The 18,203-nt window shown below is 39.9% G+C and overlaps 1 protein-coding gene across 1 annotated transcript in view; it reads right to left on the bottom strand.

Moving 5' to 3' along the window:
• The window catches only part of LOC139696838 (uncharacterized), a 48,430-nt gene that overhangs the window by 13,919 nt on the left and 16,308 nt on the right, over positions 1–18,203 (bottom strand). The window contains exons 6-7 of the mRNA XM_071595718.1: positions 17,539–17,671; positions 4,333–4,605 (exon numbers count right to left, since the gene is read on the bottom strand). Of these exons, the coding sequence (XP_071451819.1) occupies positions 4,333–4,605; positions 17,539–17,671 (406 nt within the window). The remainder of the gene's footprint in view (positions 1–4,332; positions 4,606–17,538; positions 17,672–18,203) is intronic.

The following is an 18,203-nucleotide window of genomic DNA, read 5'->3' as shown; positions in this document are numbered from 1 at the left end:
AGCTGAATATCTTTTTTTATTTTCATGAGTTCTACGTTTAAATGCCAGGATCAGGTGTATAGTATGTTTAAAATGCAGCTCATATTTTTATAACGGGGATTAGGGGTGAAAGTTTGGGACGGCTGCAGAGGTGAAATTAATCAGAAAGCATTATAGCTAAGGTTGATACAAGGAAATCAGGAGTGATTTACATGGGAGGAGATGGTGGTAGGTGGAAACCATATATGGTAACCACAACCTTGTATAGTGCCTAAATACTGTTTACTCTACTTTGACATTCTACGTAAAATCTCGACTAAAATTCGTTAACATAATATTATGACTTATTAACTTATTTTTTTCACTCTTTAAGACCCTTCTCCCCTAAAAAGTAGATGCATGAATTTCTTCCTTATCGTCCTTTATACAGGGTCCGTACAATAAGTATCAGGACTGGCTCCAAAAATCAAAATTTATTGCAGTTATTATTACAATTACTTAAAAATCTTCAAAATACATTCCTCCTGCATCGATACACTTAGTTCGGTGCGCCTGCCACACGTCAGAAGCCCGCTGGAAGTCGGTTTCCGGAATACTGTTGAGAGCATTTGTCGTCGCCGCTTGAACCGCCTCGTTGAAGTCGACCCGATATCCTTTGAGCTCCCTTTTTATTCGCGGAAACAAGAAAGTCAGGTGGAGCCAGGTCGTGGCTGTAGGGGGGGGGGGGTGAGGCAATGTTGCCACGCCGCATTTCGTCAGCAGCTGCCGCACAACAATCGCGCCGTGGCACGTTCCTCGCTCAAGACTTTCGGTACCAGCGTCGCGCACCTTCCTCATCGCAAGATCCACTGTTAAAATGGTGTGGACGGTTCCGACTGAAAAGCCGGTCTCCTCACTGATAAGGTGGATGGTTTAACGCCTGTCAGAGTCCAAAACATTTTTCACTTTAGCCACCTGAGCATCGGTTCGAGCGGTCGTCGGGCGTGCCCGGTGAACTAAAGTGGGCCTGAGTGTTGGGGGACCCCTCTACCGAACCGACCGGTTGGACCCCCATCCACCTCTTCGTTGAGGCTACAGCGAACCAGTGTCGATACTCATTGAACGGACCCTGTATACTAAATCCCTCTTCCTCTCCTCCACCCGTCTCAAAACCTCCTCAATCATCACCCCGTCGGTACATTTCACCCTCTCTACTGTTAACTACAACCACAATTCAAAGCCCTCCATATAATAATTCAGGCGTGATGTGGTGGAAGTCGAACATAATGAATAACTGATCGTAGCACCTGATGATGATGTAATACATCGAAACCCGGTCGTAAATAAAAATATTTTTATCAAGTGGAAAAGTGCTACGATCAGTTATTCATTACCCTCCATATAAGTAAGTGCCTCAGCTCCCTCTTGCTGACTGTTTACCAATCACATCCATAGGACAGGGCAATAAGTGCAAATATTGGAAAACCTCTGCCTTAGTTCAACTGGTATGCTTCCAGTTGAACTAAGGCAGAGGTTGTCCAGCCTTTTGTTGTGACGACGACTTAGTTACAATAAGCGAATGGCAAGGAGAAAAAAATTAAATTTATTTCTAGAAGTGACGTGAAATTGCTAGTGAGAAATCCTTGGTTTGTTCAAGTGGAAACTTTATCTAGTTCTTGCCTGATTTACATTCAAGAATTTAGGCATGGGTAACATGTGGATAGCATTATAGGTCGGCGCTTATAGGCAATATAATGCAGGATCGATATACATTTCGATTTGTTGGCTCCGGCGATGAGTATCGGTGGAGATATGAGCGTTATATCGAACGACCAGGGTAGAGTTCTAGTATACAGCTTCTGACTGGAGTGCCCCATATTCAGATCCAGGTGCTTTCTCAGGATGCCCCGTGTGTCCTGCAACATAACTTGCGTGGTGTACATCATGGCGCCTACCTCGAGACATTGAGTACGATAGATAAGGTAGATTGAGGAACGACGTCAATCGCTCTCCACTATTTTTACCCCACGCACTGATACGCTCCTCAATCTAAACGCCATTACTTGCAAAATTTGATGGCAATATAATATTTTTCACTTGATACGTGCAGGTAGAAAAGAACCAATAATGGACGTTCATGTCATTCTGGGAAACCGCAGCCGCACCATTCTGCTGTTGTTTGAACGTCACACCGAGGGATTTAGTTCGAGAACTCTGCTCACTCCTCTTAGAACGATACTCTAGATTGATTCCTGTAGATTGATTAAGGTTTATCTATCAGGTGCTAGGTGAGCCTACCCAAACCTATAAACTCGATCTAGGGAAGACTGGCTCGATTTGATACCGGTTTCCTCAAGTTTAGAATAATTTTTCGACAAATTTTGCAATGATTTGGCCACAATGGCGTCAACTACAAGGGCAATGATATCAGACAATTTTCAGGTGCGTAGTTGAAGAGTAAAATTCCGAGAAAAACCGTGAAAATGTCTTGGTTATGGCCTTTGTTTACATTAACTTCCCCTCACTCAATCGTTAGCGACGAATTCCTTCTACATTCGTGTTCATTCGGGATATACGTGATGGCCGTTACAATACTCTTCTGAATTCCGGCTACGTTGGCGCACGCAATCTTCAGAAAGATGTGCCGCCTCCGAATCTAACAATGATGTCACTTGTGAATTACCCTGGCTCAAGACTCTGGGCAATCGATAATATTTTCTTTCCAGGAAGAACGTGAGATAAACTTCCAGGAAAAGGGCGGTACTCGGTGCAAATCTTGTTGAAAGAATCAATTTGGGTGGGTGAGAAGTCAAGTTTACATTTTAGGACGACGTTTGCTGAGAGAAACTCTTCCGCACAAGACGAGAACTCGAAGAAACCCACCCTTCCAACTTCTCCTTCTCTGTGAGTTTCAAAAATTAAGCCTTGAACCAACTTCCCCAAAAGTTTCATATGCTTGCTGATAGTAAACAATCACCAAGTTTAGGCAATGTTTATATCGTTTTGGGAATTTTGTGGAATTTCAAATAAAATGAGCGGCGTATTATGCGTCCTAAATGAATCAACTGAAACATTCCACTGCCTGCGATTCGAGGCCGTATACTAAATGCCATTGCCTCAGTATATAGCGTTATGATAGCTTTTCCAAAATTTATGGAAGTTAATTTTCTCAATCTCATAAGTTATCCCCAAGGTTAAAAAACATCGGAAAAACCGGTAAATTCATTCCTGCACATTAATGTTTTTCGTTAATTTTCTCAAACCGCTCAAATAAGTGCAGAATGTGCGGGTGAATTTATTGCAGCCAAAATCAGTCTCAGAGTAGTAACGCAGTCATATTCCTTACACACCGAAATTGTCATTCATATGAAGATAAAGATAACTAATGAAAATCTGCCATAAGTATTTATCCTATTTTTAGGAAGAGCTTGGTGGCAGATTGAGTTGGGTCGTGATTCGGAACTTATGAACTCAAGTTACGGAAACCGGAATAATTTACATTTAAATTTCGCCGATAGAAAGATCGAAATTCCTACATGAGTTTCATCAATAACCAAAATTTGAAAGATTCCTATACTCCATGAGGATGTATTCTGCAAATAATGTATTATTTAACTTGAAATATACATCCCTGTTACCTTTTTTTATTCTTGTCAGGGGCTATAAGCAATTGCATGGCATCCAAATTACCTGGAAGTTATATTTTACTTTGTACGTATACCGAGCCAGCTATATTTTACCTTCATTCACCAGAGAACAGGTTATTTTGTAGCTAATATTAAAAAAACAAAGACAAAAAGAAAGACATAACTGTAGCAGCCTTTCGATAATAATTAATAATAGCAATAAAAAATGTAGCAGTCATTACAGTAATGTTATTTTTTTAGTTATTCACATTGCTATTTTCACCACCCTAAAGTCACTTTAGTCTGTATAGTCACTTCTGTATCCTAGTCCGTGCTTATCACGAGTTGAGAACACATTAAATGAAGATCGGCCACATATAGTGTATTGTTTTCGAGAAACGAACACATTCCCTCGAACAAAAATGTATTGTTTTTCAAATGCAACTTAGACAGCCATTGTATTCGTTGCAAAAAGCCAAATTTAAGGAGCCAAGCTCTTTATTCCGAAACGACCATCATTACAGACTCGCCAAACACGGATTCTCGCTTATGTGACGATTTACGTGCTTTCATTGAATCCTGTTGAATTCTATGCAGAGGTATGTGAGAAAATAAAATTTCCAAGTTTGACCCTGAAAATTCAGACGATTTAGGTCACTCTCGTGTGAAATTATCCTTCACGCCAAGCATGATCTTCATGGAGACGTGACGCACTCGTACCCTGCCGAGCAAACCAGAATGAACTCACCGAGACCCCACATCCCAGCAGGCTCCTGGTCATGCACTGGCCAAGACCCCCGGCTCCGCCCGTCAGGAAGGCGACCTTCCCTTCCAAATCCATTGTCGACACTCGTTCCACACCCGATCCCAGCTGAGCGTCAAGTGAGCCTTCCTTGCGCCTTTCGTCCGCCGTTTCCTGCGGTTGCTCAACCCAAGGAACGCTGGTGGGGGTGTCGCCAATCGAATGCACGGAACGCCCACCACAACCCTGGACTGTAGTCCTCGAGGCCTCCCTGCTCCCCTAAAACTCATCCATCCGCGATTCATTTTCATCCTAGGCCTATTTATTTTCTGAGGTAGGTGATGACGAAGCTCATGGCCATGTGGTGATTCTGTCTAGGGGCTTTTCAGTGAAGACTACAGTTGTTTTTTTATGTTATGCCTCGGGGAACAAACTTACAGGTAATTTTGCGTGTTTGGTATCGTGAAAGTTTACGCAGAAAATTTAGAAGACAGTTTAAATTTGGTGCGCGAATGTGACGTAATTCCATTTTCCCTCTTTTCTACCCCTCGAACTCCTTTATCCCCATGGCTATTCTGTTACAACTGTGCATCATTCACTGCAATTATTATATATCAGTGCAAACTTACATCGCATAAAAATAATTAGATCCAAAGTTTTGTAACATTTCATTATGCGCAATTTTGGAAAAAATTATTTCCAAGAATTCAGAGGCAGATTAAACATTCTTTGCCTACAATCTGATAATTGTTTTCATGTTTTATATACTTGTTTACAATAACTATATTTTAATTATTCATTCTTGTGACAAATTCCAAGAAACTGCGGGAACTGCACCTCGGTAGCTTAACCGGCTAAAGCACTTGGCCGAGCATCGAGGGATCCGAGTTCGAATCCCAGGCAAGGCGATTGATTTTTACGCTCTGAAATTGTCGAATTGTTTTACCTTTTTACATTTTAATTTATGTAAATTGAAAGATGAAATGATAAAGGTCAAAGATTTTATGTGTAACTGAAGAAACTATGTTAGTTTTTTTACCAAAGGTTAAACAAAGTATTTTCATAAAATACGTTCCGTTAACCACGTATTAAATATCTGGGTTTAAAAAGATTAAGGATTCCACGTTTGAAAAGGAATTTAATGTACGTATTTTATTTCATTTCGCATTCGTAGCATGTGACTGCAGTCATAGTCTCTGGAATTTAATTTCGTATCACCAAGGTAAATTAGCTCTCGCAACAGGTTATAATGTACATGATTATTTAAAAAATGAAGGTAGAATTTGGTGAAAGCTTAAATTATCAACTATTCTTTGCAACTTTAAGATTTAATTTATAACTTTCGTCAAATGCTCAATTTACCTTAACCAAACGCTTCGCATATATTGGTCCGAAAAGTCCACATCATCTTCCATTAGTAGTTATGCAATCATTATTTATGTCATCCATAGGTGACACACTTAAGTAACTAAGGTATCACGTGCAATTTGCTAAGATATTCTTGGATATTTTATCCGTTTTGGTGCAGTAACATGGAGGAGGGGATGATAAATGGTGTATGTTTTCGGAAGGTGTATTACGGCATGGTGTTTTATAACAGCAACGCTTACTAGAGTACCGTGTGACCGTCTCTTAACAGCTTCGTTGGAGATGAGATGAAGGGTGTACGATTTGAGAGACGGCTTCTGCGGTCGATATAGATTGTTCTTGTTTTCTTATTAGTGAGGCCGTGAAACCGCAGCAAGAAGGGTGAGATGGAACGGTTAGGCCTCGGAAATGGACCCAACACGTATAGGGAAAACAAGCGCTAGGTATAGCCAGGTACATCTTTCATCCTGACCCACGAGGCAAAATTTTAGTACCAATCGATTCGCAGAATCTACCAAAGTGGACATAGTTAAAAGATTGTTATCAGGTTGGGATGTCAGAATCACTGAGCCGATGTTGTAAAGAGAAGGATGTGAGGTGAAGTGTGTACATCAATGCGCACTTATACCCATGAAGTTGAAATTAAAACAGAAGAATATAATTAATACGCAGCATGAACATGCAATACACTTTATTCACCGAAGGACAGTAAAGATTGTGCTTGACTTAAGAAATTGTTTTCGGCTTGACTTCGTCGAACCGCTTCGTGATTAAAATAACTCAAAATACTCAGTAATTTCACATTCAAATCTTTATTGAACTAAAAGGACCATGTTTTGTTGCTGTTTAAAATATTTCGGTGAAAGGTATGAATGTGGAATTACCTAGTATGTTCAGTTATTTTAATCATTGAAATAAAGTAAATGTTACAAGACAAAGAAACCGATGACTAAGACATGAAAATTCACTGAAGTATTCGAATGGGTTGGGGAATTCTATTTTTCGCGATAGTCAAATTCATAGCATTTGAATAATCCCATCTAATTCATTTTCCGATTTTTTATCCAGTTTTCCTGATGTGATACACGTATGTATAAGCTAAGCCAAGTGTATCGTTGCGATTTTCAAAATCGGAAAAGTGCACCTATGTGCACTCCCTTTCCCGTTTCCGCTCTTTATCTTCAAGGTAAGATACGAGACTTAAATTGTGCAAACCACCAAGGAGTTTGTATCCACCGGTTTACTTTCCTGGCATCTATTTCTATAAGGAGATCTAGAATGGCTGGCTCTAAGGTCCGTGGGTTCTTTCTTGCTGTCTTCGCCAGAAAGACGTATTATTAACGTAGGGACGGAAGATTAGGCATATCATTTCGAACAGCCATGGTCATAATACCCACACTTGGGTGCCAACTTACTTCCTTCTGTTGCTAGAGAGAGAGCAGTAGAGTAGAAAAGTCTAATGGATGATAATTCTTATTTTGTTTATCCTCTTGGAGATAGCGATAAGAGCGTCTATGATAGCGCGAAGGCACGGGGCACCACTCGGCCCTTATGCGTGTTCCAGCGAATGACCCACCAAGTATCACCGAGAGTAGCGAAGAAGTTCAGAAACTCTACTTTCACATTCGGTGGAATATATCCTTGCAGACATTCCTTGCAAGAGAATGATGGCTGCAAACAAAATTCACCGGGAAAATATTGACAATATTAGTGACAGTTCCCATCTTCCGAGAAGAATAATCGTAGTAGTAGTAGTTTTTAGGGGAGGTGACCGACAGCTAAGGTCATTTGCACCATAGGGGATGGACAGGAAAGGATGAAGGGTGGAGAGAAACCCGGCGTCGGCATTAGCCTACTCTTTACGAAAGGGGCCAAGGGGTCCGCAGTTTAACGTCCCATCCGACGGACGGCGTACTCACTCAAAGTGCCCTCCCTTAAGCACCTCAAGTAGGGATCGAGATACCTCTGAAAAATATTCAACACCGCCGGGATTTGAACCCGCGCCCTCAGGGTGGGAAGCCAGTACGTTAGCCCACGCACCATCTCGATCCCCAAGAATAATCTTATTCTAATTAATGACAAATTATTCTAGTGATTTCATTTACACAGGAAGTTCTTTTATCATTGGTCGCCACATCACAACGGATAGTTTTAAGGTGGCCGGAGTTTTCATTTATTTTTGTTAATTTTTCAACTCTACCCAGTAAATGTGAGGAAACCCATTTTATCTTATAAATTGCCCTAAAATTTTGTGTTCATAACAAAGTTTCGTTCGGTCCATTAATCCCGCAAGTACTTGGAAAATACAGCGGGATTTTTGCCGGCAAATTTCTGTGAAAAATACGGCCGGAAATTGATATCAATTTAAACAAAATGTATGGAGCTCATGATTTTATATATCTCTCAAAATCTAGATACGATTAGTGGAATCAAAGCGAAATTTTTGCAGCCCCCAAGAGGGAACATGGTTGACAAGTTTCATCGATATCCATGGACACTCAAAATTCGATGCACCACTTTAGGAAGTGTGAGTTGATTGCCCTGGATATGAGTGACTGGCTTCTCGTCAGACCAAGTATTACGATAAATTTCCCAACCGATGCATTTTCTCATGCGGCTGGACCTTTTTTTGACGGTAAACCTTTTCCAATTCCTTCCGCACACCGCGCTCCTCACGAGAGAGAGAATGATTCATTGACCCCAAAAGTTGGAACGACCTTTACCAACCACTGCATGCACGAAAAATTCGTCTGAATTCTGTATCCTAACGCACGAATGGGATTGCTTAAGATTGCAATGCCTTTAAATGGCGTTGGGTACAGTTGCTGAAGGTGGAAGCGATGCATCCTCGTCAGAAGAACCTGCAATTTATCTTCTTCCTTAGATCATGTGTTTAAGAAAGCCTGCAGCATTGCCTCTGGACGCGTGAGGACGAATCAAGGACCCTTGTTTTCACTCTCGAACATTCCGAAAAAGTACTTTCATTGAATCTACTGGGCCTTTAAAATACGTGAACTTCTCTATCTCTCCTCAATAGTGGGGGCGCAAATGACTTCAGCTGTCGGTCGCCTCCCCTAAATACCACCACTCTCTTCGGGATACCACCAGAAAGACTGGTGCGCCGAAACTACTAGGAAAAAGAGCATAAAAACTCCAAATTTGAAACATATTGCAGCAAGTCAACGACATTTCTCACCGAATGATTCATCCATTCGAAATATTAGTGTCAAGTCTGTCATTATTTGCTGTGATAGGCCGCGGAAAAGCTTTAAAAATCAAATTAATTTTAGACGAAATGAGTGCTCCCGGCAGAAAAACTTGAATACATCTCTACAATAAACCATACTTGCTGTCATTAGGGAAACTGTCAAAGACTTTCTTGAAATCATAAAAAGAAAAATACCACAGGATGTTCAGATTTTATTTACAACTCTGCAATGGCTGGAATATTTTATCCTGAATTTTATCTCCTAGTGATCGGGAAAGCCATGGGCATAGGTCATCTCGGCCGTTTGCCTTCAACGAAAATGCAACGTTAGCATGCCTTCCTACCCTCACGTAGTCATGACCAGGTGTCCTGTCGTGCTTTAATGAATATCTAGTGGTGCACTCTACAGAAAAACGGACAATGATTCCGGTAGAAAAAAAGTAGCATTTAAGTCTCCGGGGCCTGTTCCAGATGAGTGATCAATCTCTTGCATGGACTTCGTACATCATCAGGTCATTCGTCTCTTGAGTTCATATGAAGTAGCCAATTTTAGTCGCACCTCTTCATTCGTCCTTCTGGCGTACGGTTTGTTTATGCCTTTTTTTCAACTCTCTTCTTCAGATTACTAGTTCCGTCTATTTTCCTCGGCTTGGGTTTTTGAGAGATCTGTTTTTTTTAACATCAAAACTTCACAAGAAGGTGGTTACTGCCATCTATAAAATTGAGAGTACGTGTGCTTATATGTGCATGGATGTAAGTACGTGTGTACACGCGTGCGTGTACCTGTTTTGAAAAAATATCACTTAAAAGAGTACCGCCAAAATGTCCGTGGTCGCAGGAAAGTTTGTTGAGAGGGTGGGACAAACTCAAAGAGCGAGAGCAAGGACAATATAACAGGCCCGGGGAAGCACCAAAGGTAAAAAGAATGGGTTGAACTAATGTAAATTCTGTTTCAAACTGAAAAAAATAACATTAATATTTAGCCCCATGATATTATTTTAAAAAGGATCAAAGTCAGGGTATGAATATATATTCGTATATAGTCGTGGATGAAAAATTTAAGACTCTCTAATCGATATAGATTTTATTCAATTCTTCAAGATTTATGGTTAAAGAATGCTATTTCTGTGGCAGCTGAAGTGTGTGAAGAGATGAGATAGGGATTAGGATTATTGCATTAGCAGTATTGCATCTGCAAAATCAAAATAACACTTAAAAGGTGTAAAGAGTATAGTGTCAACGACTGGGTCCTAAATCTTTTTGACAAACAAATTTGTTGTTATCTAATAACACTACCAACCTTTATTGTTGCTATAGTACATATAATTGTACTTAAAAGGATTGTATTATTACTACTTCTAGTGTAAGTTACTCTGAACCAAAACGACTTTATCGTATGGCCTATTTCTACAGCGTAATCTGTTGGATTTTTTTAAAGAATTTTAATAAATTCATTACGCCTCACTGCTAAGAAAATTCTTACGCAAGGACAGGTAGTTCCAAACCGTATCACAAAAAATGACAATTTTTTTATCCAGGACTACCTAAATTAACCTTTTATGATTTCTGCAGAATCGTAAGAAATGAGCCATATACAATGATCATTTTCACACAAGTATATACACTAAAAGGTTAAGAAAATATTTGTAGTTATCCGTTAAATATTCTCCATCTCTCCTTACATTGAGATTCTTCATATTTTAGATCTACACCAGCGATAACTGCTCACTTATTAAGTTGTGGCTGTTGGCGGAAATTTTGTAACCTTCGAGCTTTAGGAAGCGGAAAATAACGCAATTTTCCACTTAAGAACCACAATTTTCACTTTAGAGGATAATACAGGTGCTGAAATTTAGTCTGATTGGCTCTATTCTCACTAATAAATAACAATAGAAAAGTAGTTTTTCCTAGAAACAAGGTAAATTGGGTTGAAAACGATCTCTAGCGGTTGCAAGTGATCAAATCGTTTGCTATCGTGTTACTGTATGGATCGAATGTTTTAGAAGCGCTTTCGATGATCGATCTATTTGGGCTGCCTATATCAGCTGACTGCTCCTCGATCACCATAATGGAGGTCACGTAAAAACTTCGTGAATCATTGACATCACACGCTATCTACTTCTCCTGGGAGATTTGCGTCATTTATAACATTTTCAAAAAATGTAAGTTTGTCGTGGCTCGGACTTGCCGCATTTACTTACTTTCTTTACCGATCACATTTTTAAATTTATGCCTGTGATATGTATGCCTCACACCCACCTCAGATAGTCCCCCTCCCCCACTACACTCATGGTCCCTCGATACTGGTCGCGGGTTTTTTTTCCATTGCGATAGTTTGTCATTTACCGACTCAAAAATATAACTCAAGACCACTCAGTTGTAAAATATTAGAGTAGTGCTGCTAGACATACGTGGTTACTTGGTCGGAGTTTCAACCCCGAGCGGCAATTGGAAGATCCAGTTTCAAACTCCCATAGAATCATATGAATTTTTTTAAAAGATGAAATCTTTTCCAGAAAGTAAGGATAGGGATGAAACTGTAAAATCCGCCATCGCCGGGACTCGTATCCGGGGTCTTTAAATGGGAAGATAGGGTTGTAAACAGTGAATGTGCCGCAACCCTATCCCACTTAATTTCACGATGGCTCCAGAATCATGCTCCGTAATTTCGAACAGTAACGTAGTCTCCAACCAAAAGGAATCTTTCTTTCCGTCCGTTGCGTACGCAGTTTTCTTCCTGAACCTGAGGTCCCTAACTTTTTTTGCGTCTTATTTCCCCTGTTTATTCTCTCGTTAAGTTGGCGTGTGGCATGTCGTAGGTTTGAGTTGAGACTCGTGCGATGGTGGGCTGACAATTTGCTTGTCTGACAAACGGTCTGCCTTCCGCTCCTGCTTCGCGCCCACTCATCTGGCCTCGCTTTTGCCGGCGAGGTCAATCCCTCTGCGCGCAGGACTCGCGTGGCGTTTCACAACTTCCTTCGGGGTCTGGCAGGAGATTAGGTATTAGTTTGACTTAGAAGTTCCATTTGTGTGCCCAGATCAGGCTTACTAGAAGAAAGCGGTTGGTACTTTTCCGAGAGAGAATTTATTAACACTCTTTACGAATTCGTTTACGCATGTGTTCTCCACGAATTAAACAAACTTTTACATTCCCTAACATGACAGAAGTTTTCTGTAACTACCTGTATTACGTGTCCGGTATGACAACGGAATTTTTCGAGCATGGGGTATAGATGCACCCCCGGCCACAAGGATTATCGGTGGCTTTCAGGGCACAGATGTAAAATTTTGGTTGTGGATTTATAAAATTGATGGATACATGACTTATCTGCTGGAGTAGTAAGAGCACTATGGTAAATTATCATAAAATTTGACTTTACATTTACATTACATAGTACCCTGCAAGTGTCCGCTCGGGTGCGTGGCAGTGGGTGATTACACACCTGACCATTTTTGACCCCAAATACTTTCCTCCCCTAGCGCGGTCGGCTGTTATTCTAATCCCTTATCGTTTAAGGGAAAAATTACTTCTTAAATCTATCTGCTCTACACTTAATCTCTCTAATTTTATTCACATGATCCTTCCCACCTTAGTACGATGGGGCTATTAATACATTTTCAACATCATCGCTGAAGACACATCCTTCCAATCACTTTCGTGGTCGAGGAAATGCGGGAATCGGGGTGGTGCGGTACTAGCTTCCCACCCAGAGAGCTCGGGTTCGAATCCCGGAGGCGGCAGATATTTTTCAGTGGTATTCCGATCCCCACTTGAGGTTCTTTGTGGAGAGCACTTCGAGTGAGTACGCCGTCAGTCGGATGGGAAGTCAAACTGCCGACCCCTTGGCGCCTTTCGTTAAAAGTAGGTTAATGCCAACGCCGGGTTTCTCTCCACCCTTTATCCCATTTCCTGTCCATCCCTAATGACAAAAATGACCTCAGCTGTCGGTCGACTCCCCTAAAACTACTACTACTTGAGGAAATGCTGTAGAGCATTGGTTCCCAAAGCGGACGCTACCGCACCCCGTGGGGCGGTGCCCTAGTCTATGGGGGCGGCAGGAGGGTGCTGGACTACTTCAACATTTTTTCTGTCGCTTTGTGACAGAGTGCGAAATCGCCCAGCACTTTCGATTATATTGTGTAATGCTTCAAAAATTATTACTTATAGTTTGCGTGCATCATACAAAATTGGTCAATCTGGAAAGCCACATACAATTAAGTGAAGTGAACAATACAAGTAAGTGAAGTATTGAGTACTCTTCTGCATAAGCCACCATATGGTACCGTAAAAATTATTCCCCTAAGCAACACTTCAGTTCAACGACGAATAGATGAAATGGCTGAAAATGTGGAGGGTATATTTTGCAGCATCCTGAGAACAACAGAATTCGCATTACAGTTGGACGATTCAACTTTGCCGGGTAAATTATCTGTGTTCTGACTTAAGTGCTTATTCAAGATGACATTATGCCTCAAGAGTTTTGTTTGCAAAGCAATTATGAACTGACACTAAAGGAGATTCAATATTTCTTATCGTGGAGCAGTTCGTCGAGGACAAAAAATCTACTTTCTAACATACTTGCTGTGGCGACAGATGGAGATCCGTCAATGACTGGTCGTCGCCATGGTTGTGTTGCATACTTGAGAAAATATGCACCAAATGTTTTTGCTATTCACTCTGTCATTCACCGACTACATCTGGTGGCTAAAATACAGAGTGATCGCCTTAACTACAACAAAGCTCTTAATGATCGACTCTTTCGAGAGTTGTGTGATGATAACGACGAAGATTTCAAACGTGTATTACCACGCACGGAAGTTTGTTGGTTATCAAAAGGCAATTGTATAAGGCGCTTCTATAAATTTTTTGACACTGACGTGCAGGTTTTTGAGGATAAAAGATGCTTTCCTCAGCGGCAACCTTAAAGAGATTAGGAGTGACGTTACATTTTTGTCTGAACTATTTGCAAAGTTCATTGAAATAAATTTACCATTGCAGGGAAATGATAATAACTTTATAAAGGCCAAATCTGTGCTGACTGGTTTTATTTCCAAGTTTTTTTTATTCAAGCGTAACATTGGTCGCCGCTAACGTCTGCCTTAGCTAGAAGAGCAAGCTGGTACGGGTGAGGATGATTGGAGAGTCTTTTGTGACCATTTAGCCATCTTGCATAGAAATATAGTATGATGCAGCGATTTGAGGATCTTCTTTTGTTGGAAATTCCAGACCGGGAGATAAATCCATTTATAGATATTGATGAAGTTGGAGTATTGGAGGAAGAATTAATTGGACTATAGAATGACGTTGGATATAAACCAAAGAGTAAGATCAATAATCAATAGTTTTGGTTACAGAAGGTTTCCGATCGTTATCCTGCGCCATGGATGGCGATTAAAAAACTCATCCTTGCATTTCCGACCTCATATTTGCTGGAACGTGGTTTTAGTGCAGTCAATCAGCTTATTTCCAAGTAGAGAAATATATTTCAGGTTTGTGAACGCGGTGATTTTTTAGACTCCTGCTAAGTGACATTAAACCAGACGTTGGAAAACTGGCATTAGGTCATCAAGCCCATCCATCCCATTAAAGTTTTATTTGATGGAAATATGATATTAAATTAGGCAATAGAATCTCCTTAAACGGCTTTTACACCATGGAAAACTATAATCGATTGTCACTTAATGTTTCAACTGATTTTAACAAAACATGATAAGTTATTCTTATTTCATAAATTTAATAGGTTTATGTTATATAACTGCTTAATTTAATTAAAAAAATGGCATGTACACTTCTGAAAAAAGATTTTTTTTAAATATTTGTTTTGATAATTTATTTTTATGTTAAATGTATATTCTCACCTAAGGCTCTTGTATTATGCATTAGGTATTTTGCATAAATGTGGTGTTAAAACTACACCCATTGGATTATAAATAATCATTTAATTAGTCATTGTTTTAATTTAGTTATTTCAATACTCCTCATTTGGCTATTTTGTTTTATGATTTTGATTATTATTTGAAAGCTATCGATTTGTGGGGCGTTGAGTATAGGTTTATGGATCCAAGGGGGCCGTGACTCGAAAAGGTTTGGGAAGCATTGCTGTAGATAAAAGTAAGGTTTGTGTTTATATTTAAGATATCAGAATAGCTAGCGGAGCTGCAAGGTCGCTATTTAAATTATCATGAAATAGGCACTCAAAGTAAAATATTATCTACGAAAGAAAGTTACTGTTTTTTCTACAAAGAGTAGGAAGCACTCCAGAGCAGTAGCAAGGAGATTATTTAAGAGACCATGAAAATAGGCTTTGATAGTAGAAATTGTTTGGAAAATTGAAGGCTAGTATTTGGAATATGAGGCACCACTGGAATGATGCAGGGTCGAGCATGAGGAGAGGGGTGAAAGGAGTAGGATAATCCTCAGAAACTTCAGGTGGGAGGTCAAGAGGGACAGGCTGGGGCGTGCGTTCGACCGTCGAGCTGACAGCATCTTAGGCGCTTAGGAACGAACAACAACAAAGCATAAGCGTTGGATTGCAAGACTGTCAATGACTCTCGGCTGTGTTATTTTCGAGTACCAGATCATACTGAGAAGTCACAGGCTATAGAGGAAAAGTGATTAGTGAGCTCTAATGGCACGTTAATACAAAATTTAAAAAACTATACTTGCTTACGAACACTTTTTCCTTAGTGTCTCTTGTTTTGCTTTTTGACGATGATGAACATTATAGTGGTTTTTCAGTAAGTTGAAATATAACGGTGGTTCACCAAGATTGAATAGGTTTATTATAGATTTTCGTGCGATTTTTTTAAAAATAACAGCCGTACCCTCCATTTTTCATGTAATCCACATACATTTAAATGCCACCCCAATAGAAATAAAACCCCTACCCTAACGTTTCCTCGACAGCCTTTCGTGATTCGGATCGTAGCCCCGGATCCGGATCAGTACCGCTGTGCACCAGTTACGTTCGATTGAAGACATTTTCGAGTACTGGTCGATCACCTACTTGTGATAACAAGAGTATGAGCATTCATAACACGGGGCGCGCTCTCATTTTGTTGCGAATTGATTTCCGAAAGGGCTTGAGCGCTGTTTTTCATGTTGTAGGAACAAGAGGCTCTTTCGGCCTGAGGACTCACAGGAAGTCATTCACTCCCGGGGCTTGTCGCTGTTAGGTGCGAGACAGGAGAGGAAGGAGACAGGTTAGGGAGGGGAGGGGCTGCGTAATCCCTACTTACACAGAGCTTCGGCAGCAACAGCGACCCCATGCGCGTCCCTCGGTGCAACACCTGGATCATTATAATCTGCTCTCTGGGACGTTCCCAATACCCACCTGTGTCCGCTTGTCGTCTCCAAGGGTTTTAAATTCAACGACCTAAAAAATATTCTTCCTCAGCACTATTGACAGTGGTATCCTGCCATCTCTGCCAATCGGTTTCATATCGAAAAGAAAAATATTGGCGGAGAGTGATTTGGGAGAAGGTTGCAAACTCTCTTCGTTAGGGAGCAACATTCCAATGCTTCAGACAAAACAAATAATAAAATTGCTGGAGTTGTTATTTTAAGGTCCAAATTACTCCTTAAGTTATGCTTACGCTTATCAGAAATATCTGTGCGAAAGTTATTTATATTTGAGGGATGATGTCAAAAGTTTACTTCATTAGCCTAAAGTGAGGTTATTAGTTTTTTTATTATAATGTGATAGAAATATGACTTCACGGGACTTTCCAAATTATAATTTGGTTGGAAAAATATATAATTATGGACCGCGAGGGTATATTTATTGGCGTCCCTTTATTCGATCAGCACAGCTAAATGTGCAGAAAAGCGTGTGAACATCCCAAACCCCGAGTATGGTGCTGTTAAAGAATTCGTAATCACATTCCCGAGATCAAGGAATCTTATATTTGTAAATTCCTTTTCTAAATGCACGTCTTAATCTGGATTTAAAGGCAAGTAGACTTTAAAAAAATTAACTTTTTTTGTGCAATTTGAAATTTTCTCTACATTAATTTTAGTGCTCATTTAACATTGTGCGGTGTATATATTACGTATATTGACAATAGAGAGACTTCTAACAGACGTGTATCCTCCATTGGCATTGGTCTGGATGGGCCGACTACTGAAGCCACCGCGTCAGCATTAGCCAGGAGTAGTACTTTATTTAAATGAAACAACACATGTGATTCTAAAACATAATTCTGGAGGTTTTTTCAAGTTAACTTTTATACAAACAAAAAATAAGGGTAAAAGGTAATCTCACTGTTCAGGGTATGATATTTCTGCTAATCAAACTTTGCTTCTTCTTCTGGTGATTTAAATACAGTTCATTTTAAAGGGTGTATATATGTGTGTATATATATATATATATATATATATATATATATATATATATATATATATATATATATATATATATAATATATATATAAAAGAATCAGATTAAAAATTATTTAAGTTGGTCGATTTGTTTAATAAAAAGGAGTCCTTGTTCCACTTCCACCCTTCTAATGTTCTCGTGAAGATCCGGCGCCCAGCGGATTCTATAAGGTGACCGTTTTCATCGAAAACTTTTCACGAAGGAGGTGTTTCTGAGACAAGCGCGAACTGATTCGTCGCTTTCGAGGCGTCTTCAGGTTGATTTTCGATAAGTAGAGTAATCGGGGATTTTGACTTCGTAGACCGGTTCTCCGTCTTCCACTATCCAAACGCTGCCAGAGGAAGCCTCCGCTATCACCTTCGCCACCCCAAGGCCGACACAGTGAGGCCTGAAAAAGATGGTTAATTAGTCAGTCAACCCGCAGAAAATACATTTATTAATATTAACTGAACTGGATCCCAAAGGGTCACACACAATCTGAACATCTAACGGTAATTTCAAATTAAGGACAAGAAATCATAGGCGTCTAAGCCTTGACCACGTGTAGAGCTAGAGTGACCTAAATATTTCCTGTGCAATTAAATAATATGTTAAATTAAATAATAAATTAAATAATATTAAATAATATGATAATCACAAATATGAAACGCATTCGCAGGGACAACGGTTACCATTATGCATACAATTTGATACTGTTCGAAATACTTCAGCATGTATTTGAGGGCTATCTTCATAATCTTTAGAGAGGGACCTATTGTTGATCACTCTTTATTATATGCTACTCGATGCTTATGACCACGACCTTAAGTATGCTTGAGACGGTGCAAGCGTTTTCAAAGTTATTTACCATGGACTTGAGATTAATCAATATTTAGGTGGTCACAATGAAACTATCTTCGAATTTCATGATTGTGACCTTT

Source organism: Hetaerina americana, unplaced genomic scaffold (genome assembly GCF_022747635.1).
Source record: "Hetaerina americana unplaced genomic scaffold, ioHetAmer1.1.p SCAF_7, whole genome shotgun sequence".
NCBI classification, from domain to species: Eukaryota; Metazoa; Arthropoda; class Insecta; order Odonata; family Calopterygidae; genus Hetaerina; species Hetaerina americana.
This window is presented reverse-complemented; position numbering and strand designations above follow the sequence as displayed.